At 38.9% G+C, this 23,268-nt stretch overlaps 1 protein-coding gene across 1 annotated transcript in view; it reads right to left on the bottom strand.

Annotated features, from left to right (window-relative positions):
- Positions 1–23,268, bottom strand: part of PTPRQ (protein tyrosine phosphatase receptor type Q) — a 271,650-nt gene that overhangs the window by 131,234 nt on the left and 117,148 nt on the right. Inside the window, exons 16-24 of the mRNA XM_075859391.1 lie at positions 21,659–21,841; positions 20,918–21,019; positions 17,719–17,839; positions 14,935–15,095; positions 12,618–12,763; positions 7,849–8,017; positions 4,366–4,641; positions 3,114–3,265; positions 933–1,074 (exon numbers count right to left, since the gene is read on the bottom strand). Coding sequence (XP_075715506.1) covers positions 933–1,074; positions 3,114–3,265; positions 4,366–4,641; positions 7,849–8,017; positions 12,618–12,763; positions 14,935–15,095; positions 17,719–17,839; positions 20,918–21,019; positions 21,659–21,841 — 1,452 coding nt within the window. The remainder of the gene's footprint in view (positions 1–932; positions 1,075–3,113; positions 3,266–4,365; positions 4,642–7,848; positions 8,018–12,617; positions 12,764–14,934; positions 15,096–17,718; positions 17,840–20,917; positions 21,020–21,658; positions 21,842–23,268) is intronic.

Genomic DNA, 23,268 nt, shown 5'->3' with positions numbered 1-23,268 from the left:
TTTGATGGCATTGACAGTGAACAGCATCAAGCAGATTTCAATGTATTGGGATACATGCAAGCTGCAGAAGCAATTTTTTATTAAAACCAATTATAGAATATTTTTTTATCACTTAAATGCAATAAAAAAAAACTGATGCAAAGGTGTCCACAGCCTTTATTGCCGACAAACGATAAGTGAGTTTAGTTCCCAATTACCTAGCTACACAGTGTTTCTTGCTTTTTTGGTGCTCATTCACTTCTCTTCAAGGCATATTGCTACTATTGCATAAAGTAAAGTGGATGCGGTTTTAACAAATGTTGGTACTCCAAACAACTACAATGTACAAAATGTAAATAGTTGCAACAAACACACGATGCAGTAGTCTTTTTTATTAGCATGTCAGCAATAAGAATAAACATTTTATTAATTAAAATATTTAACAGGGTTTTCCAGCCAATAAAAATTGATGGCTTATCCTCAGGAAAGGCCATCAATAGCTGATGGGTCAGGGTCCGACTCCCGGGACCCCCACCGATCAGCTGTTTTGATGGGGCCGCAGCGGTTGGAATGTTCGACACACATTTAGTGGCAATTCACAGGTATTGCAGCCTTTTCTCCCTTTGAAGTGAATGGGCCAGCAATTTTTATTGGCTGGAAAACCCCTATGCAAAATAAAATGTATGCTTTAACTAGGAATAGGGGATTTTTTGTGCTAATAACATTTGTACATGTTCTCTATCGTTATTAAATGACCACATGTTTTTTTTCAGCCTCCATTGACTTCTATATGGAGATTGCTAACAATGACTTCATATTACGGGAAAAAACATGGACTTATTCTGATCTTAATATTGTATGTATTTTAAGAGACAGAGGCAGAAAATAGTTGTGAATCAAGAAAGGAGCCACTAAATACATTATTTTATATACCACACAGTTATTTTACTTACCTGATTCTTCAGTGGTGAAATTAATGGTGTTGCTGAATTCATTCCCATTCCCGACTTTTGTGAATGCAGACATACTAGTTAAATATGTCTTGAAAGGTTCCAAATTAGTAAGCATTCCTTCGGTAAGATCACCAGATATATTCTATAATGCATAAAATAAAATTCAAATGTAGGCTATATTATATAACAGAAACCACAATAAAGTTGGTGATATCATTATTACTTGTAACAGCCTCAGCAAAGTAATTATATTAGCTTTTTCAAAAATGTGCGTGCAGTAGATAGATGGATGGATAGATAGATAGATATGAGATAGATAGATATGAGATAGATAGATATGAGATAGATAGATATGAGATAGATAGATAGATAGATAGATAGATAGATAGATAGATAGATAGATAGATAGATAGATAGATAGATAGATAGATAGATAGATATAGAGAATATAATCAGCGCTGAAAACCTTAGAGTTGGGTGCACATCCTTTGGATGAGAATCTATCTCCAAACTTTAAAAAGAAAAAAAAAAATCTGCAACTATCCAACTTAAAATGGTTGGCCGGTTTCAGCAAATTATTTTTTGTATAATTAATAGTTATACAATGTTCCAATCTACTTTTTGTATTGATTCCTTACAGTTTACAAGATATCTGCTTGTTGTTATTCAGTTGGAACATTCATTGTTTACTTCTAGTAAATACAATTCTGTCTTGGTCATGTGATGGACACACAGGTGCACGGCTCGTAACAGTTATAGTATGTGTAACAGAGCTGTGTCGTCTAATAATCCCAACACCTGTGTGTCCATCACATGATCATGGACATACATTTATCCTCTGTAGGTAAACAATAAACTCCTGTTTGGCTTTGTCTTTGTTTGGCGCACTTTGGCAAATTTTTGCCCACTCTAGTGCATTTTAAGCCAAACCATGCCCCTTTTTCTAGACACTTGAGACTTCAAACATCTGTTCTTAAAATTGGTCTAAAACGAAATGCTTCAAAGTGTGCCAAAACGTGGCACATTTTGTGACACCTCATAGACATAGCCACAGCAGTAAATCTTCCCCAGTGTGCTTTACAATGAGTACTCTAAAAGTACCACAAAAGTTAGAAAGAATTTTAAATCAATTGATCATTTAGATTCCCTATTTCAGAATCTCTTATGCTTACCGGATCCAAGGTTATCAACTGTGAATAGAGTTGCTCTTTTACAATTTCTATCTTACATTTCTTTAATGTTAAAGAGGCCCTGTCACCACATTATAAGTGGCTTATATTGTACATAATGTGATCGGCGCTGTAATGTAGATTACAGCAGTGTTTTTTATTTAGAAAAACTATCATTTTTGACGGAGTTATTACCTATATTAGCTTTATGCTGATGAGTGTCTCAATGGACAACTGGGCGTGTTTTGCTTTTTAGCCAAGTGGGCGTTGTACAGAGGAGTGTATCACGCTGACCAATCAGCGTCATACACTTCTCTCCATTCATTTACTCTGCAGATAGCGATATAGCTATATCGCTATGTGCAGACACACACACACACACACACACACACACACTATAACATTAATGCAGTGTCCTGATAATGAATATACATTACCTCCAGCCAGGGCGTGATGTGTATTCAGAATCCTGACCACTTATGTAGCATCTCTGTGATTTACAGCATAGCAGGCGTAGTCTCGCGAGATTAGGCTGTAAGCTGTCATTCACAGCGAGATGTCGCTGTGCTGTAAAGCACAGAGACGCTACAGAAGTGGTCAGGAGAATGAATACACATCACGTCCTGGCTGGTAGTGATGTATATTCATTATCAGGACACTGCAGTAATGTTAGTGTTTGTGTATGAGGCTGCACATAGCGATATAGCTATATCGCTAGTGCTGTGTAAATGAATGGAGAGAAGTGTATGACGCTGATTGGTCACTGATTGGTCAGCGTCATACACTCCTCTGTACAACGCCCACTTGGTCATATAGTAAAACACGTCCAGTTGTCCATTGAGAAAGGCATTAGAATAAAGCTAATATAGGTCAGAACTCCATCAAAAATGATCGTTTTTCTATATAAAAAAACACTGCTGTAATCTACATTACAGCGCTGATTACATTATGTAAAAGATAGGCCACTTATAATGCGGTGACAGAGCCTCCTTAAAGAAATATTTTAATTTACCTGGTAAAATATAGATTGAGTGCTGTTTTCCACAATTCTAAAGTTGTACGAACGCACAATGCCATTAGGTTTCGGACTTGGGCTCCACTGTAACCAAGCAGAGTTATCACTTGCATTGATAAAAGTCAAGTTCTGAGGAGGTGCTGATGGCTCTGCAATAAAAAAGATCAGACTGCATTATCTCCACTGTAACCTTGAGTCCGATGTTCACACAAAGCCCAACAGCATTTTACAGAACTGGACTAAATGTTTTTGATTTAAATAATCTAACAGAGTAGTGAAACAGTTGGGCACAATTTTAAAGATTGGCCTTTACCAAGGAGTAGTCTAGAAAGTGAGTGTGTTCCATATTGTCCAAAACACTCTATGTCTGTTGGGTAATATTGTGCATGCTACAAAACAATGCCAGGAAGGGGCAGAAAAGTTTCAGAAATCAGTGACTGGAAAGCCAAACTTTGAATTATGGTGGAAACTGGCATAGTTGTATTAATACATCTCCTTGAGTCTATAAAAGATGCTTACCGACTGAGACTTCTGCCACTTTCAGATGGAAGTAAAGCAGCAACAATTTGGCATCTGTTTTACAGCTGCAATATTCGGACCTCCCACGGTTGTACTGAACCAAACTTAGATCACCATAGGCTGCCATGGTGATCCAAGCTGAAGGAGGTCGTAGTATTGCAGCTGTAAAGAGATGCGAAATTGCGATTGTATTACAGCTGTCGGAAACCTGCCTTAGGAGATACACAGTCTCAAAATGCATGTTACATACTGGGCATAATAACAGTAAAGATCAAGGTACATTTTGCTTCACATACCAATGTACATATTGTATATACAGTAGCAACAAATACTACTGTTTTCGCAAAGTTCCCTTTAACCAAATGAGAATGGTCGACTATTCTGCGGAAAACATGTATGTTCAATTGGATTATCATTTTAAGGATAGAGCATTAAAATAATTTTTCTTACACAATGACTTTCAGTCAGGAAGTACAGGATAAAATTAGGAAATGCCACCGCTGTAAGTAGAGATTTTGTAGCATAACGAAACCTGTCAGAGCACTGAAAGTTTAGCACAAGAGAGGAATATATCATGTACAGTTGTGACCTTGTTAGAGGAATGCCATAATTCACGAAGACACATGAGACAAGAGCTGAAGACAGTGAAACTAGAAACATGTAAAGGATTATGAAGGATTACTTTTTCTGATGATTTTAATTTTACACAAACATATAGTAAAACTAGTACCTGCTTCATCCGTGTGAAATGCAAGCTGGCTTGAAGAACCAGTTCCTTTTATTGTGCTTGCAGCAACAAATACAAAAAACTGAGTAAATGGTAGAAGATCCTCCAAGACGATGGAGACTTCAGTGGTAAATAAAGGATAATTTCCTTGTGGTCCATAAATCTGTAAATGGTAGCCAGTTATAATACCATTTGGATGTTCAGGGGGATCCCATGATAACAGCACTGAAGTAGATGTTAGGTTCTTGTACTCTCTAATCATAGGTTCGGAGTCTGGGACTATAAGTGAAGCAAGACAAAATAATCTTATTTTGTTTTCTAAAAGTAGATATACAACATTTGGAGAAAGAATAACTATACCTTAAAGGGGGTTTCTGGGACTTTACATTGATAGCCTATTCTTAGGATAAGCCGTCAAAGTATAATTGGTAGGGATGTGAACCCTGGGACGCCCACCAATGAGCAGAACAAAGGGGTAGTGGCGCTCTCGGCAGTGCCGCAGACCCTTTACTGCAGTACCCAGCACAGGGACATCCAGTATGGATAGGTCATAATTGTCGATTCTGGTAAACCCCTTTAAGGACAGGCCATCAATGTAAAAATCCTGGGAAACACCTTTAACATATATCACATTATATTGAGAATGCTTAATACATTAGCAATTCATTGAAATCTCAATATTTTTTTAATGATTATAACCTTAAAAAAACCTTGCTCAAAACACCATTAAGGAAAAAAAAAAAGTAATTGTCTGTCCATTGTGTGATATTTTTTTCCACCGGAATGTACTTTTAGAAATAAAACATGACAGGTAGAGAAAACGAATGTCATTGTAAGGTGTGGCCCTCGGCAAGTTGTTGGTACAAGAGCCCGGTACAGGCGTGTGGCGGCAAAGATGATATGATGTAGGAAATTGGTTTGAAACACAACTTTACTATGTCAGAGTTCTCAGCACTACTGGCCACAGCAGGAAAAATAACACTGCTTCTTCTCAATATGAGAGTCACAGTCTTAGGCCCTGTTCACACGGCGCGTATTTGACTTTTTTTTTGGCTCGTTTTACATGCCGAAAAACACTGAAAAAATTCTTGATTTAAGCTTTCCATCGACATCAATGGGAAAGCTTGTCGTTAGTGCATACGACGTGTTTTTTTAAGGTCGTGTTTTTAAAAAACGCTTCACGTAAAAAAAAAGAGGCGTCAGTTCAAATATTTGTCGCGTAAAACGCGCCTAGTTTCCATAGTCCATGGGAGTCCTAATTAAGTGCCAGAAAAATGTGCCAAAAGCACGCACAAAACGCATCAAAAACCCCTGTAGTTTAAAAAGCTTTATAAAAACACTAGCGTTTTTGACGCATTTATACGCCATATTTTTTTTGGCAGCATGTGAATAAGGCCTTAGACACCATTCAAGCAGGCAGATGATGGCTGGCTTGCTTGATGCAGAAAGCGCCATGGGCACCCCTACTTGATAAAGGGGTTGGTTTGGCAATGCAAGGCCTAGTAGGTCCCCAATTGGCTTACTGCTTGCTACTACTCATGTGTGAAAGCTCCAGCCCGTAACCACCACTGTTCACATAAATCTTGCATTCATTTGCAGGGAGGCTCCTACCAGTCACCCGCAATTTGCTTTAGGACCACACTCCTAGGTCCAACGATCTGCTATCATTACTGTGCAGCTTGACATAGCTCTCCAACACTGCAGCAGCTCTCCACAGCACTCTCTCTCTCTAGTCACGCAGCAGCCCAGGTCTCCCCAATTTTCCAACCGACACTGAACCGCGATTGGTGGAAAAACAGCCATTTTATGGAGCGGCAAATACAATAAAAATTTAGTCTGGCCCATACATCCTGGTGCAAGCCATCCATCATCCCTATACCTGCAAACAAGGGCAGATATCGCCCGTGTTTACCACTTTTAAAACGAGCGCCGATCGAGGGAGCAATGATCGTTTAGTATACTTAGATTGCTCCCCATGCATCCACGTGCATTTGCAGCGTGGCGGCAGCACATCTCCCTGTTCAGACACGGAGTTGCGTTGCTGACAACAATGTTATTTTGTTCTACATAAAAGATTTGATCAGCCGATGAACGAGCATTTGCGTGTTCATCGGCTGATTGTTCCCCCATTAACACAGGGCAATGATCAAGAACGAGCGTTCGTATGAACGCTCGTTTTCCCTATCATAGGCCTGTGTAAGAGGGCTTTTACAGTGAAACATAATATCAGTGCAACACAAGATGACATTACAGCATACAATGCATTGCCATAGCTCCCGGAAGAAGCTACGTGCGAAACACGTGTTGGGGTTGATTGCCCATAGTTGTAGTCTGTATGCCTCCTTAATTGTACATTTGTGCTGTCTGTTTTTTTATACTACTTTGTCTTGGATGGTTTCTATCCATATTCATGGTATTACTTATGTATCAGTCTTTGCATACACTGTTTGCACTTTACTGTAGAGGCTTTGGGACCCGATCTATGTGGGGATCCTTTTTCTATCGGTAATGTAACTGCCAATGTACTTATTTTTAACGATTTTGTCTTTCAATAAAATATTGTCTATTTTTCGCTAATAATGGTTCATGTGTGATTTCTTATATAGGTGTTCATATTCGTATATCACACGGATCATTTGAGTTGCTATATGCATGTATTAGCCCATCTTAGTAGGCGTTATAGCATACAACGCATTGCCAGACTGACCACTCCTCTACCAGAAATGCCACTTAGGAGCGAAAAACAGCAGATAACAGCAGCATCAGAACATTGTTAAAGGCACAATGCACCTGCATAATATTTACAATGCCACTAAGGGCCAAAAGTACAATAAGTGCCCTTGTGGGGGTGGGAATTTCCCTCCACATATTACATATTGACACCTTGACAGTTGTCATTTTGCTTTTACACTTCTCAGTTCCAGTCCGGTTTTCACTTAGGAGTTAATTTGTAACAGACTGGTTGCTAGGGATACACTACTGTACATATCTATAGCAACCAACATGTCTCAGATCACTCAGGTAAGGCGAGGCACTAAAGTGAAGGCAGGTAAGGGTAATGGGGGTTTGGAAGAACTCTAACCACCAGTTTTCTCTATACTTTTTGTAGTGGGCTACATTTTGAACACTTGTTACTTGTCTTCATTATCACTAACTAGAATGGGTCAGTGCTCTTTGAATGATAGAAAACTGTATTATATAATAATGTGTCTTCTGCCAATGATATCCATGTGCAGTGGATTAAAAGTTCAAAACAAAACTACATTTGATATAAAATTTAGGTGAGTCATACTTAACAAAGAAGAAAATGTCTCAGGAGCCTAGAACAAGGGCTTAGTGAAACATTTTGTGAACTGGAAGCAGAATTATTAGTATATGGAGAAAAAAACAATAGTATTTCGGGCCATAAACCATTGATAAGTATTTGGGGCCATAAACCATAGATAAGTATTTGGGGCCATAAACCATAGATAAGTATTAACTTACCATCTTCCTCCGTATTGACATCTATAACAGTACTAGCCTGGGCACCATCTCCGAATATAGTACTTGCAGTAATCCAGAATTTATAGTGGCTGAATTTTGCCAGACCATGGATTGTCGCTGATAAATCATTGCCATCAGAAGAAATAGAAATATCTCCTGAAGTGATATTCTAAGAAAAAACATATATTTCAATAAATTGAAATCCATTAAAGGGAAATTCACACAGCTCACAAACTAATTTAATAAAATACTACGACCAGGCTGTGTTCATTTGGTTTTCCTAATCATTGGTTATCTATTGTTTATTTTTTTGGCAGATAGCATACTGAACCATTCATTTCTATGGGGCCGTGCACACATCTTTTTTTTTTTTCTTTTTGCGAACCCATGTGTTCGTTCCGCAATATTATAGAACATGTCCTATTCTTGTCCACGCTCAATCCCACCCATTCTAGTGTAGCGGATTTTACCTAAATGACACAAGTACAAAACTTTTTCAGTTTGCCTGTTTATCCTCCGGGAAAGGTAAATATCACTGGCAATCAACTAATGGGGGAATTTAGCAACTTCTCTACAACAGTTTTCTAACGTTGGGAAGTCACAAATGCATCAAAAGTTAACGTTTGCGGAAAAATAAAAGGTGCGTGGCTTACTGGAAATGCAGGGCCACCCACCACCCACCATATTTACTAAAATTTATGCCAGAAACTGTCATAAACTTTATGGGAAATCTACACCAATAAAGTAGCCTGTGGGCTTAATACTAAAACATTTCATACGCCATTCTTAGTAAATCTGCCCCTATGGATAAATAGATGTTTCTGAAAAGAAGAGTTATTTTACATGTTTCTTTGAATTGTTACAAGGCTGAAAATGTGAGTTCAGATGCTGCAGAATTGCTGCAGATTTTGATGCGGATTCCACATTTAAAATCTGTAGCAATTTACAGTACAATACATGTAGATTCACGTGTAGCAAAAAAAACAACGCGGAATTAAGGCCTTATTTCAGACTTCACATCATGTTAATCTTGTTGCAGATTTGTTGCGGATTTTCACAGTGGATTTTACCCTTTGCAGTGAATAGTATGAAAACCACAGCTAATCCACATCAAAATTTGCTGCAGGAGCGGCATAGAAATGTTGCGGAAACACTGCGGAATACCAGCAACAAATCCGCAATCTGTGGTCACCCTTGTAAAATCAGCAATGGAAAATAGTTTTTTATTCTATAACAGATTATCAGTTTCCTCCGATTCTATGTATACTGGGTACATTTGATAAGACCACCAACCCATTCTCCTTACCAGTGTCCACCATTTACACTTCCTGACCGTGATTCAATTGGACACAAACGGAAGACACGTGGGAAAGTCCAGCATCACCCCCCCCCTCCCTTTCAGTGTCTTGTAAAATGCACGGCCTGCCCTGCCTGCCCTGCCTGCCGATGGCTTAGGCCACCATTAGATAAAAGGCATACTTTTAGTGTTCTTTATCATTTTGTGTGTTTATCTATATAGTACACATATTTGTTGACTGCACTAAACACTTTACCTAGCATTCTGTAAATAGGACTACCCCCCCCCCAGCCCCCAAGACCATTTTCAATGACTTTTGGTTGGTCATATAAAAAAAAAGTTTCATTTTATACAGGTATCATCTGTATTAGGAAAAAAGTATTTGTATAACATCCCCTAATAATAAAACATGTTTACATTTGTTTCCTTGCACATGAGATAGAGTAGCGAGCATCCTGTGAAGAGGAGCCTGAACATAAATTAGCATGTTCCTTTTATCCTCTCCAGCATTTGTTGCTTACTTCTGTTGTCGAATGACCTTCATCCTGAATCAATTGCTATTTACACACATTTAATGAACTGACTTTGTTACTGTGTTTGCAACATGTTGTCACTTTTTTAAGAGCAAACTGGGAAGGATGTGTGCTGCTGAATATACTGTAGTAAGGAACATATGGTCTCTATAACAGAGTATCTTCAGTTCACCTTCACAGCATTTGTCCATCACCAAATGCAGCTAGAGGATGCAATCCTCTCTGTGACATTTTTTGACGTTATCGCGTTAGAAGAACATGACCAAGAATGCTTCTTATCACTCTTCCAAGTTTTAAAATGAGCTACATGGAAACTGTTCTGTACAGTTAAGCTGCTAATTCTTAAATATGTCGTGTCTCTATAACAGTGGTCACCGGCCTGTGGCTCTCCAGCTGTTCTCAAAATATAACCCCCAGCATCCACTAACAGCCTCACTTTAGAAGTTGTGCCATTACAACAGCTGGCGAGCCACAGGTTGGAGACCATTGCTCCATATTATTTCATCTCAATCCATTTCATTTTAAATAAATACATAAAAATATATCTATAGGTGATTTTGTAATAAAAAAAACACACTACATGCAATTGCAATTGAATCAGATCATTTTATAAAAATCTATTAAAAAAAGTTGTATGCAGCCCAAAATGGCAACAAAAATTACAGCTCGCCCCGCAAAAAAAAACAAGCCCTCGTACAGCTTCATTAAAGAGACTCTGTCACCACATTATAAGTGTCCTGTCTCCTATATAAGGAGATGGGCGCTGTAATGTAGGTGACAGTAATGCTTTTTATTTAAAAAAAACGATCTATTTTCACAACGTTAGGAGCGATTTTGGTTTATGCTAATGAGTTTCTTAATGCCCAAGTGGGCGTACTTTTACTTTCGACCAAGTGGGCGTTGTACAGAGGAGTGTATGACGCTGACCAATCGGCATCATGCACTCCTCTCCATTCATTTAGACAGCAGAATCGCGTTCTTACTAGAACATGATCTGCAGCCACATACACAGCGATTCTGCTTGATTAACGTTAATCCAGTGTCCTGATAATGAATACACATGAAATCCAGCCTGGACGTCATGTGTACTCAGAATCCTGACACTTCTGAATCTTTTCTGTGAGATTTCCAGCACGGGAAACAAAATCTTGTTTATCTACGTAATCTCGCGAGATTTCGTATCCGTTGCTGGAATCTCACAGAAAAGATTCAGAAGTGTCAGGATTCTGAATACACATGACGTCCAGGCTGGATTTCATGTGTATTCATTATCAGGACACTGGATTAACGTTAATCAAGCAGAATCGCTGTGTATGTGGCTGCAGATCATGTTCTAGTAAGAACGCGATTCTGCTGTGTAAATGAATGGAGAGGAGTGCATGATGCCGATTGGTCAGCGTCATGCACTCCTCTGTACAACGCCCACTTGGTCGAAAGTAAAAATACGCCCACTTGGGCATTAAGCAACTCATTAGCATAAACCAAAATCGCTCCTAAAGTTGTGAAAATAGATCGTTTTTTAAATTAAAAAGCATTACTGTCACCTACATTACAGCGCCGATCTCCTTATATAGGAGATAGGACACTTATAATGTGGTGACAGAGTCTCTTTAAGGGCATGACCACACATGGCGGAATTCCTCCGCAACTGTCCGCATCAATGCCGCACAGAATCTGCGTTGCAGATTCTGCAGCGGATCTGCACAAAATGTGCAGAAAATTGATGCGGACTGGCCGCTGCGGACTGCAGGAAAAGTGCTTCTCTTCTCCCTATTCAGTGCAGGATAGAGAGAAGGGACAGCACTTTCCCTAGTGAAAGTCAAAGAAATTCATACTTACCGCCCGTTGTCTTGGTGACGCGTCCCTCTTTCGGCATCCGGCCCGACCTCCCTGGATGACGCTCCAGTCCATGTGACCGCTGCAGCCTGTGCTTGGCCTGTGATTGGCTGCAGCCGTCACTTACACTGAAACGTCATCCTGGGAGGCCGGACTGGAGACAGACGCAGGGAGTTCTCGGTAAGTATGAACTTATATTTTTTTTTACAGATACATGTATATTGAGATCGGTAGTCACTGTCCCGGGTGCAGAAACAGTTACTGCCGATCGCTTAACTCTTTCAGCACCCTGGACAGTGACTATTTACAGACGTCTCCTAGCAACGCTCCCGTCATTACGGGAGCCCCATTGACTTCCTCAGTCTGGCTGTAGACCTAGAAATACATAGGTCCAGCCAGAATGAAGAAATGTCATGGTAGTAAAAACAATACGCTCCGCAGCACACATAAGATCTGCGGACTTCATTGCGGAATTTTGACTCTCCATTGAAGTCAATGGAGAAATTCCGCCATGAGTCCGCAAACAGTCCGCCACTGCTCCGCAACAGACAGAGCATGCTGCGGACACCAAATTCCGCTCCGCAGCCTATGCTCCGCAGCGGAATTGTACGCATCGTGTAAACGAACACTGCTAAATTAAAGTGAAAGTCAATGGATTAACGCTGCGGAGTGTCCGCAGCGGAATTTAAGTGAAATTCCGCTATGTGTGAACCCGCCCTAACAGAGAAATAAAAAAAAGTTACCGGTATGTAATTTGATATGGCCATAAATATACTGACCCGAGGAATAAAGTAAACTTTTAATTTTTAACGTGCTGTGAACGGCGTAAAATCAAAGCTAAAAAAAAAAAAGTTTTTAGTATATCATATGATACTATTAAAAAATGCAACTCATCCCCTAAAAAACAATCCTTCATACGGCTTTGCCGTCAGAAAAATAAAGCCGTTATAGCTCTGGGAAGGCAGGGAGGGAAAGACAAAAAAGAAGAATTGAAAAATGGCTGTAGTGGGAAGGAATTAATTGATTTGGAGAACATATGGAAAGTAAATTATTTCATATATCAAATACTATAATAGGATATAAATGTTATAATATTTCCTTACCCTGATATAGGTGTTAGAAGAATTCTTGAAGTATAAAGTATAATATAGTATAATGCCGTTTGGCTTAATTGGCGGGTTCCAGAAAATCTTAACAGAAGTAGAGGTGAGATTTTTATATGACACGTTCTTTGGTGGGTCACTAGGCACTGCAAATTGAATAAATAACTGAAATTCACACAATTGAGATATAATAAAACAGATAAAACTAACAATCTTCATTCTTTAATATATAAACCTGATTTTATAACCTATAGTTTCTGAGAGAATAGATAGACCACATCATTGAAATCTGAACAATGCCTTGGAAATAAAAGCAGACTAAGGCCTCATGCATACGACCGTGCTCGTAATTACGACTCGTAATTACGAGCACGGCCGGCCACGGGCAGCCGGCCGCTTTTGCGAGCCGTGCTCCCATTATAAAGCATAGCTGCACGGCCCGTAAAATGAAAAAATAGAACATGTTCTATTTTTTTACGGCACGGGCACCTTCCCGTGAGAAAACGGGAAGGTACCCGTGACTAACAGAAGTCTATGGGCCCGTTATTGCAGGTCATAATTACGACCCACAATAACGGGTGTTTTTACGGTCGTGTGCATGAGGCCTAACAGCAGAAATCCAGCACAAAGTATATGTAGAAAAATATCTACTGTAATTGGTTGGTATAATGAGACTTTATTCACAGAGCTGTCTCGTTTAAGAAAATGAGAATGAATGCATTTGATAGTATACAATACATTGTTCAACTGTATTCTACTTTTCGAAAGTCATAACTTTTTTAATTTAAACAGCTCTGATGAGGAAGTTGACTTTTTTAGACAACACTTTGGGGTGCATATAATTTATGGTTACATTTAGATTCATTTTCTAATGCCAATTCGATCATTATTTTGGGATTATTTTTTAGGCCGTGCACCAATCACGTGAAAAATGCATAACCTATATTGCATGGGTTGTTAAGGCTATGCAGATACCAAATATGTTAGTTACTTCTTTATGACAATTTTTTCATAATATTTTTTTGTTTTGTTTTTTTCTACTCGAGTTGAAAGAAAACCAGAAAAAGTGTCCCAATTACTTGCACTATCAATCTCATGATTCTTGGTCTATATCTAGTCCAGCAGCAATAGGAACTATTTGAAAGTGTGGGCTTACCAGTCTACAGATTTTTACTGCTTTCAGAAAAAACTGCTGATTGAAAGCAAACTTTAGTAAAAAGTGGAATTTCACCTTATTTGTTAGGGTTTCCATCACTCTAGTTCATCTGCTTTTTCTTTTGGTGAGGTGAGGGCCGCTATCAGAAATATCTGGGCCCCATATGGGAAAATGGTTTTATTATGTTCATTAACCTCTTTCTTGTACCCTACTGCGTGATTGTTATACTTCTTTTGAAGGACAGATTTAATGATTTAGAAATAAGGGGAACACTATGATCTTTATGAAGCCCCTCAGGCCCATTCCATATATTTAGTGGGTCTATGTATTTACACAGGTCGGTAGTGAGTGGGTGGCAGTCCACAGGTGAGTTTGAACCCCTTATTTGCCTGGGCCCCTGACAGCAGTACTACCTGAACAGCCCTGATGGTGACCCTGCACTAGGTAACACCAGAATATGTTACCTAGGTGAAGGTGACAATTTTGGATTTCCTTACTCCTTCCTTTGTGGCCTACTTTGTCACTCTTCAGAAGTGCCAGTGGCCCATATTGATGAGACACCACAAACACAAACCCACATTATTTATTCAGGGAAGATATTTGCTATTTCTAATTGTAAAACTTTAGTTTAAAGGCTATATAAACCTTTGCGGGCATTATTTTTAAATAAATAGATTAGTCAGTGTAACTTTGTAACTAGTTTTTATTAAAACATTTTTTACTTTTGGAGATACAGCGGTTCTGTATTCTCTATACAGAACAGCTGTAATGTTCGCTTTACACTGAATCCGTCAGTCTCGTGGATCTGACGGGTTCAGTGTCAGTGGGTCTTGCGTGTCTCTGACACACAGGATCCATATGTAATCGATCACATCTAAGTTATGAACTTAGATGTGATTGATTACTGGTGGATGACACGCAGGACCCGTCGACACTAAACCCGTCATATCCAGAACAGCTCTATCTCCAAAAGTTAAACAAATTTTTAATAAAAACTATTTACAAAGTTACATTAATCAGACTGACTAATCTATTTATTTAAAAAAAATGCACTCAAAGGTGTACATAGCCTTTAAGTTATATCGATAAGAGAGGTCTGGCTGGAGACTTTTCTGGAAATTGTTACATGGTATAATGCATATTATATATTTACTATTGTACCTCCTTCTAGAGTTTTAAATCTTAAAATTTCACTCCTGACATTTCCATCTCCAAATCTAGTACTGGATGTGACGTATGCACTGTATTCATGATTGCTTTCAAAATCCTTAAAGTCCACTGAAGTATCTTCAATATTAATAGTTTTGTTTGAAGTCTCATCCCTAGGATATAAAAAAGGAAAATGGACGTGCAATTTTTATAAAAGTATTAATAAAAACAGTGAGGAAGATGTACTTAGCAAAATGCGCCAGAAAAGGGGGTGCAATAATTTTTTATTTGTTTAAGACACTTTTTGCAACTTCCTCTGCAATTTTGAGAAGTGTCTAGAAAAAGAAGAGTGGATGAGAGAAGCCGTAGAATGCGCTACATTTTTTAATACTGTGCATCATTTTTTCGCACAAAATTGGGTGTATAGTATGCCACCGATGAGGTGACTTAAAAAAGAGAAAATTAATATTTACTGTATAGCGAGTACGCCAAATGTAGTATTTTACATGCACCATTTGAATAAATTTAGTGACGCCTCAAAAATGATGTCTTTTACAACAATATTTATTAACCTTCTTCAGTAAAAGTTTATTTTTTATAGTAATTAGACATACAACTGTTCAGACATAAAATAGTTGGCAGAAGGAAAGCAGACCAAATTACTGTTTTGTCATGTGACTTGGTATTTTCATGTATAAGTTCTATGATTTGGGTAAATGTACAGGCAGGTGAGTGGGCACTGTGCGTTTCCATTTGAGAGCAGATAGTGCTGTTTATGGATACACTAAAGCTACACAGAACATTTCACATAAATATATGGCGGCATAAAGAGGCTATGCAGAGGCATAACTTGAAGCTCCTGGGCCCCAAAGCAAAATACTTTAGGGGGTCCCCCACCTGCCATGTGTAATTTATACTACTAGTCTTCTCTTATGGGGTCTTCTAAGGGCCAGGGCCCAGTGTGACTGCAACCTTTGCATCTCCTTTAGTTTCGGGAAGTGTCAGGACGGTATATGCGATGCAGCACACAACGCTGGGCGCTGAACATTGTATGCTTCTTTGCATACAACATTCTTATGCTGCCTGGCATTAGGACTTTGTATGCGCCATGGCACAGACTGGGCCTGATGTGGCAGCCTGCGGGGATCCATGGACAAGAGAAGGTGGAGGAGCTGTGAGAAAAGGCTTTTTTTTTTATACGTGTCTAACCGGTTTACGCTTCTGATTGCACTTCATTATAATCCATTTTTTCTACATCCAATCATGTTACAGCTTTGGAGTAACCCCTTAGTGACCACCAATACGCCTTTTCACGTTCGTCACTAAGGGGCCTTAGGCTAGGCTGACGCCTTTTCACGTGAGCCTAGTCTAAGTCCTGCACGGGTCTCCCGTGCTGGCTGGAGCCGGGGCTCTGCTGTCTGATGACAGCTGAGCTCCTGCTCCAATGCCCGCGATCGAAGTTTACTTAGATCGCGGCAGTTTAACCCGTTAAATGCGCCGTCAATAGCGACCGCGGCATTTAACTTGTTTACAGAGGGAGTGAGCTCCCTCTGTCACCCATCGGCGGCCCGCAAATGCAATCGCGGGTCTCCGATGGGTTGTCATGGCAGCCGGGGGCTTGATAAAAGCCCCCAGGTCTGCCCTGGACATATGCCTGTTAGGACGCGGCGGAGGCACGTCCTAACAGATTGGCTGTCAGATTTACACTGACAGGCAATAATGCTCTGGTATACGAAGTATACCAAAGCATTATAGCAGCAATCTGAAGATCGCACAGTAAAGTCCCCTAGTGCGACTAATGAAATAAATAATAAATGTGAAATAAAGATTATTAATAAAAATTACAGTAAAAAAATAAATAAAACCATTTTTTTCCATAAAAAGTGGTTTTATTTAGTAAAAGTGTAAAAAATAAATAAAAGTACACATATATGGTATCGCCGCGACCGTAATGACTCCATTAATAAAGTTAATATGTAATTTAAACTGTAAGGTGAACACCGTAAAAAAAAAACGCAAAAAACAATGGCGAAATTGCAATTTTTTTTCATTGCCCCCCAAAAAAGTAATAATAAAAATGAATCAATAAGTCCCATGCACCCCAAAACAGTACCAATCAAAACTATGTCTCGTCCCGCAGAAAGCAAGCCCAAAAAATCACTACATTGATGGAAAAATAAAAAAGTTACGGCTCTTGGAAAGCGACGATGCAAAAACAAATAATTTTAGTTCAAAAGTGTTTTTATTGTGCAAAAGTCGTAAAACAGAAAAAACCTCTACATATGTGGTATCACCGTAATCGTACCGACCCATAGAATAAGGGTAACATGTTATTTACGTCGCATAGTGAACGGCGTCAATTTAAAAACGCATAGAACAATGGCGGAATTTCAGGTTTTTTTTTATAATCCCCCCCAAAAAAGTTAATAAAAGTTAATAAAAAAATTATATGTACCCTAAAATGGTGCTATTAAAAAGTACAACTAATCCCGCAAAAAACAAGTCCTCATACAGCTATGTAGACGAAAAAATAAAAAAGTTATAGCTCTTTGAATGCGACTATAGAAAAACGAATAAAATAGCTTGGTCATTAGGGCCTAAAATGGGCTAGTCACTAAGGGGTTAAGAACTGTATATATGCAAAAAAAACAACACCATGATGATGGGTAGGGAGGGGAAGGGGCAGTCAGACGCTCTAAACCTAAAATGTGTAATGATACTGAACAATAGGCTGCACATAGATAAATAACAAATGTTAATACAATGCAAAATATCTCAGCATGTGTTTTGGCTTACCAGATATATAGTGTGTAGAAAAGTATAATTCCATTTGGCTCCAGAGGTGGTAGCCATGATAACTTCACAAGTGTACTGGATAATTGACTTACGGCAAGAAAGCGAGGAGGGGTAGATGGCGCTGTAAGGACAAAATAAAAAGTATTTACTTGAATGAAAGCCGACACACCAGCCAATGAATAAAGAGACTTAGAAAAATCCATGAACAGGTATTTGAACTCTATCAGCTCCAATAAGACTGTGTTACTTTCTTGGCTACAAAAATGAAGGACAATTTTTCATGGTAGTATTAACACATCTGTTTCTGGGATTCAACGGAAAGTAAGATTTCATGAGAACACAGATCAGCAGGCATACCACAGCACTTTGCTTTATATATTCTACAAATTCTGTGCTGTTATATTTTTTGTTCCAATAAAAGTAAAATCTGTTTTATAGGTGTGAATGCATGTAAAAATAAAGTAATTTGCAACACAACTCCACTGGGGGAAGAAAGCTGGAAATAATTATTTCAAGCTTCAAGAGGTGGGAAAATTCCTGCTGGGCATAACATTGAGAGATCATAAAAATATGGGATTGCATGCCGGGCTGAAATCATTCCACGCTACCCAACATATAACACACTCTGACGCCACATTATTAAAACAGAAAATAATACATATGTCAACTATATCTCTTCCATCCTGTAGTCCCAGAAGCATTTATAACTTGTAGAACCCAGGAGACCATGCATGTATTAGTAGCTTGGACATCACGTTTAAAACCATACCCGGGGTGAACTTTTCTAGAGAGTTTAGGACAACATTGCATAAATCTTAAATTTAGCTGCAAGCATTCACAGGGGCTTTATGAATGTAATAGTAAAAGATGAATAGTGTAATCACTATTTGTATCCCCCTGGACTTCATTCTAGAGCAGACCTTTAACTCTACATTTTGGATATTGCTAAATAGTATGTTTTGCATGTCTTCCAATTTGATTTTGTGGCCAATGACATAAGTTATTTTTTTTACTAACATAGGCATTAGATTGTCAGAAGATTCCACCAAGATTAGCTGGATCTCATAAAAATATCCACTTAATGGGGTTGATTTGCCTTACTTTAAAGGGGTATTCCGAGAATCAACAATTATCACCTATAGATAGGTGATAAGATAGGTGATGATTGCTGATCACTGACCTGCTCGACCCCAAGCGAACGCAAGAACAGGTGTCCCAAACCCCCTGTTCCTCAACACTGCTTGACCACAGTAAGTAGGACATTAAATGAACCGGCGCTTGAACATGATCGCCGCCGATCCGTTCAAAGTCTACGGAAATGATGGAAACTGCTGAGTACAGCGCTCGACCCGTTTCCGTCAGTCCCATAGACATTGAATGGAGTGGCGGGCGCATGCTCGACAGCCGCTCTATTCAAGCTCTTCCTCACTGCTAGTGGTGAAGTGAGAAGGGACAGGGGGTTCTTCGGGAGGGGGAGCAGGAAGGGGCCCGCAGTGATCAGTCAATTATCACCTATTCTGTGGAAAGGGGATAATTGTTGATTCTTTGACAACCATTTTAATAAATCATAAAGGGTTTTCCGGTCCTAGGTAAATAAAGCATACTCATCATTGTACAATGAAAAGTTCTGTAACTTTTTAATATACTTTGTTTTATTACCATTTTAAAACTTTGCTATTTGCTGTCAGTAAATATAAACATTTATGTTTGCATCTACTCAGAAAACCCCTATACTTCTAACCGCTTGGAGGTGAAAACAGTTGTATCTTGGCTAGACAACCCTCTATCAGCAGCACATTCAGCGCAAATCCCTGTTTTTCCTGATGTTTGCTACAATGGAACATTGTAGGTATAATGTATTAGGGTATGTGCACACGTAGTGACCAAAAACGTCTGAAAATACGGAGCTGTTTTCAAGGGAAAACAGCCCCTGATTTTCAGACGTTTTTTGAGCAACTCATGTTTTTCGCTGCGTTTTTCGTGGCGTTTTCTACGTCCGTTTTTGGAGCTGTTTTCATTGGAGTCTATGAGAAAACGTCTCCAAAAACGTCCAAAGAAGTGTCCTGCACTTCTTTTGACGAGGCTGTATTTTTACGCGTCGTAGTTTGACAGCTGTCAAACGACGATGCGTAAATGACAGGTCGTCTGCACAGTACGTCGGCAAACCCATTCAAATGAATGGGCAGATGTTTGCAGACGTATTGTAGCCCTATTTTCAGACGTAAAACGTGGCATAATACGCCTCGTTTACGTCTGAAAATAGGTCGTGTGAACCCAGCCTCAGCCTGGAGTCTAGAATATTTCACTCCTAGATGAATCTATAAACAGCTATGATAAGTATTAGATCAAGAGGTTTACAAGAATGTTTTTGTTTAATGGCAGCAAACAAAGTTTCAGAGCCTTACATTGAATACTCATTATGTATTTGGTAGTTTTTTTACATGTAATGTTTGCAGTCACAGTGTATGGGCACGTGTACATTTTCAATTTTATTAAGATGCGCTGACCAATCTTTTTTGTGTTGCATGTTGTATATGGGGGTGGTGAGTGACTGCCTTCAATTTTTGGTTTTGCACTCCTCCCATTTGTGACTTTAATTAGATTAAAGCTGGTTCCTGCCTACCCGGAGTATATTCTGCAGGCTTAGACCCAGAACAGAGGTGTGTTTTTAGGTTAGGGACCCACTTGAAAGAGATTGCCTTGTCGTGGCAGGTGGCTCACACAATTTGATCAAAATGTGTGCTAAGAACCTCCCTTTTGTAAATAAACGTAGCAGTAATGCATATTTATTTATATATGGTGTATTAGGTAGTCTGAGCATTCGCATAATGCTGTTGCAATGTTTTTTTCTTTACGAATAGTCAATAAAGGTGTTGTATGAGATTAGAAAAATGTCTGTTTTTCGTGTAGAAGAAGCGCCACTCTTGTGTCTGGTATTGCAGCATAGCCCCACAGTGACTGGACATCCCCTTTAAGCAGAAGAGGTTTCCAAGGTAACTATACAGCTGAATATGTATACAACTGAACATGTGCTTAAAAGAGCAGAAACAAAAGGAATACCAATTATAAAACTCTATGAACGTACGCCCACCAGATAGTGAAGGTGGAATACTATGTTGGATGTAGAACAACCATCGTAAATGAGAAATGCTGAGGTCTTTACAATGTAATATTTCCAGAATTTTTGTTATTAACTTACCATCCTCTTCTGTAGTAATGCTGACAGCGTCGCTGTGTACACCTTCCCCTTTCACAGTACTAGCAGAGACTTTGAGAATATAACTGGTATGTTTTCGTAAACCTGTACACATGGAAAAAATTAGGTTACTGATACCAAATTTTTCAAGAATCCGCTTTGCTCTCTCCAGACTGACCATCATTTGGTTCCAATGCATATCGCACACTAAAACTGTATCCAGTTGTATCCATAAACCAGTGATCTAGGCACTGTATTTGTATTATTAGCATGCGTAAAGCCGCTGGGCCCCAATGCAAAATCTGTAACAGGGCCTCTCACCTACCATTTGCTATTTATAATACTGTTGTCTACCTATGGGGCAGAGGGTCTTTTAGGACCCCTAAGGCACCAGGGCCCGGGTGCGACTGCTACCAGTGCACCTCCAATAGCTACGCCCCTGCCTGTACACCACACCATGCTCTATCATTCTCATGTGTATATGGGTTCATTTACCTACAAATTTATTTATGCAAATCCAGGGGCAGACAGAGTGATCGGGCCTACCGACCATTCAATGTAATAGGCCAGTTACCAACCCCTATAGCCATGATACACTTGAATTGGGTTTATAAACTGCAAAATTTAGGAAGTTCTGTAACAGACAAAGAGGCTGTCGGCCCCCTATAGCCATCAGCCTTTATGCACTGCCCCAGGGCCCAAATGGACAGCCCACTTCTGCAGAAAATATACTGATGAAATTACCTGTAATAGTCAGTGACAGATAAGGTGTGTCTGTAGCTCTCTCCACAGTGCCATTCAGCCATGTTATGTATACGGTATAGTATAATACTATTCCATTAGGTATAGTTGGTGGAGAATATAATACAACAATTTCTGTTGAAGATACATTTCTGTATGCTATTTTTTCAGGGGCACTGTCTGGTGCTGCAGGAAGAGTAAAAAAAAAACATTATGTAATAAATAGGTTCTTTTGAAAGAAAAATAGTCCATGTCAATCATCATATATGAGAGATTAGATGTTAGAACAATTACTGACATGTGTCCAAGCATGTAGCACAGGACAAAGAAAGAAATATTCTGATTTCCTCTATGTAGTAGGCACTTGGTTTATGCTTTATGGAATTTTTCATAAAAACTTAAATATATTGTATCAGGCACAGATGATACAAAGCCACTGAGTGAACGGTCCATACTACATGCTGATAATGCCAGGTATTGCAGATGTGAACAAAGAAGATTCAAGAAATGGATAGTTATGAGTGAATAAAGGAAACAGAAGGTAAAGATAGTAAAATGTATGCAGTGCTTTGCCAATTTTAGGATTCAGTGACCTTACCTCCCACCAAAGCAAAGGGGTGGGATGAGGAGTAGGTGGAGTAAGCGGCCACCTAGGGTGCCTTTAAGGGGATGGGGCACAATTTATGGTTTTAAAGAATAAAAGCAGTGGTCTATCTTTAAATTCTTTACCAGTCAGTGTTTCCCTGTATAAATAAGATCTCTAAGGATTTGTTGAGAGTACTGTTACATCGGACGATAAATGAATGATTGTCCTATCGACAGTTATCATTGTGATCTTTAGGGGAAGAGGGTAGTCAGGAATTTTCTGAAGCTTCTCCTACCTCTACTAAAGCATTTTTCATTTTCTTTTTTAGCATTTATTCAATGAGCATTCAAATGTTGTAATTTGTAATAGATTGACCACCTTTAAGCTTATATTTTTAAGTTTTACGTAAAGATAAACAGTTGTTTATACTCATTACATTGGTGTCCTTTACTTCCACTTTATAATGTGTAGGCAAAATAATATTAATCTAACTCCCCATCCTTCCAGTTATGACCTGCGCTAGAGTGTATAGAGAGTATTTCATCGTCCTCTCATAAATATCTTGTTTTCCTGTGAGAAACAGGTCTTGAAAGTTCAATAGTATCCGCTCGACAAACTATTTCCACATGTAATGCTGCAGCCATAAATCAGATGATAATGGTAACATCTTCATCTTATATAAATATACTGCATACAGACAACAAATATAGGAACTACGAGCTCATGGTATCCATCAACCCCTAAGTACAAAACCAATATTAAATCTTACCTAAAATGCATACTTAAATAATTTTTATATGTAAGTTTAAGTGCTTTTATTTCAGTGAGAAAATGTAATATATATGTATGTAGTTCTCTCATGTGATAACAGACATTTAAGAGAGATTCCCTATATCACTTTATCCCCTAGTATAAACTTATTATCGGAAATGACACCCCTGGAAAGTAAGAACAATTCCAATAATAAGCCTGCAGGGAGATAGAAAAATCATATGAAAGCATACAGAGTATTTTTCTTAACGTGAAT

The sequence above is a fragment of the Rhinoderma darwinii genome, chromosome 3 (assembly GCF_050947455.1).
Source record: "Rhinoderma darwinii isolate aRhiDar2 chromosome 3, aRhiDar2.hap1, whole genome shotgun sequence".
Lineage (NCBI taxonomy): Eukaryota > Metazoa > Chordata > Amphibia > Anura > Rhinodermatidae > Rhinoderma > Rhinoderma darwinii.
The sequence above is the reverse complement of the archived record's forward strand: the minus strand, read 5'-3'. Positions and strand labels throughout refer to the sequence as shown.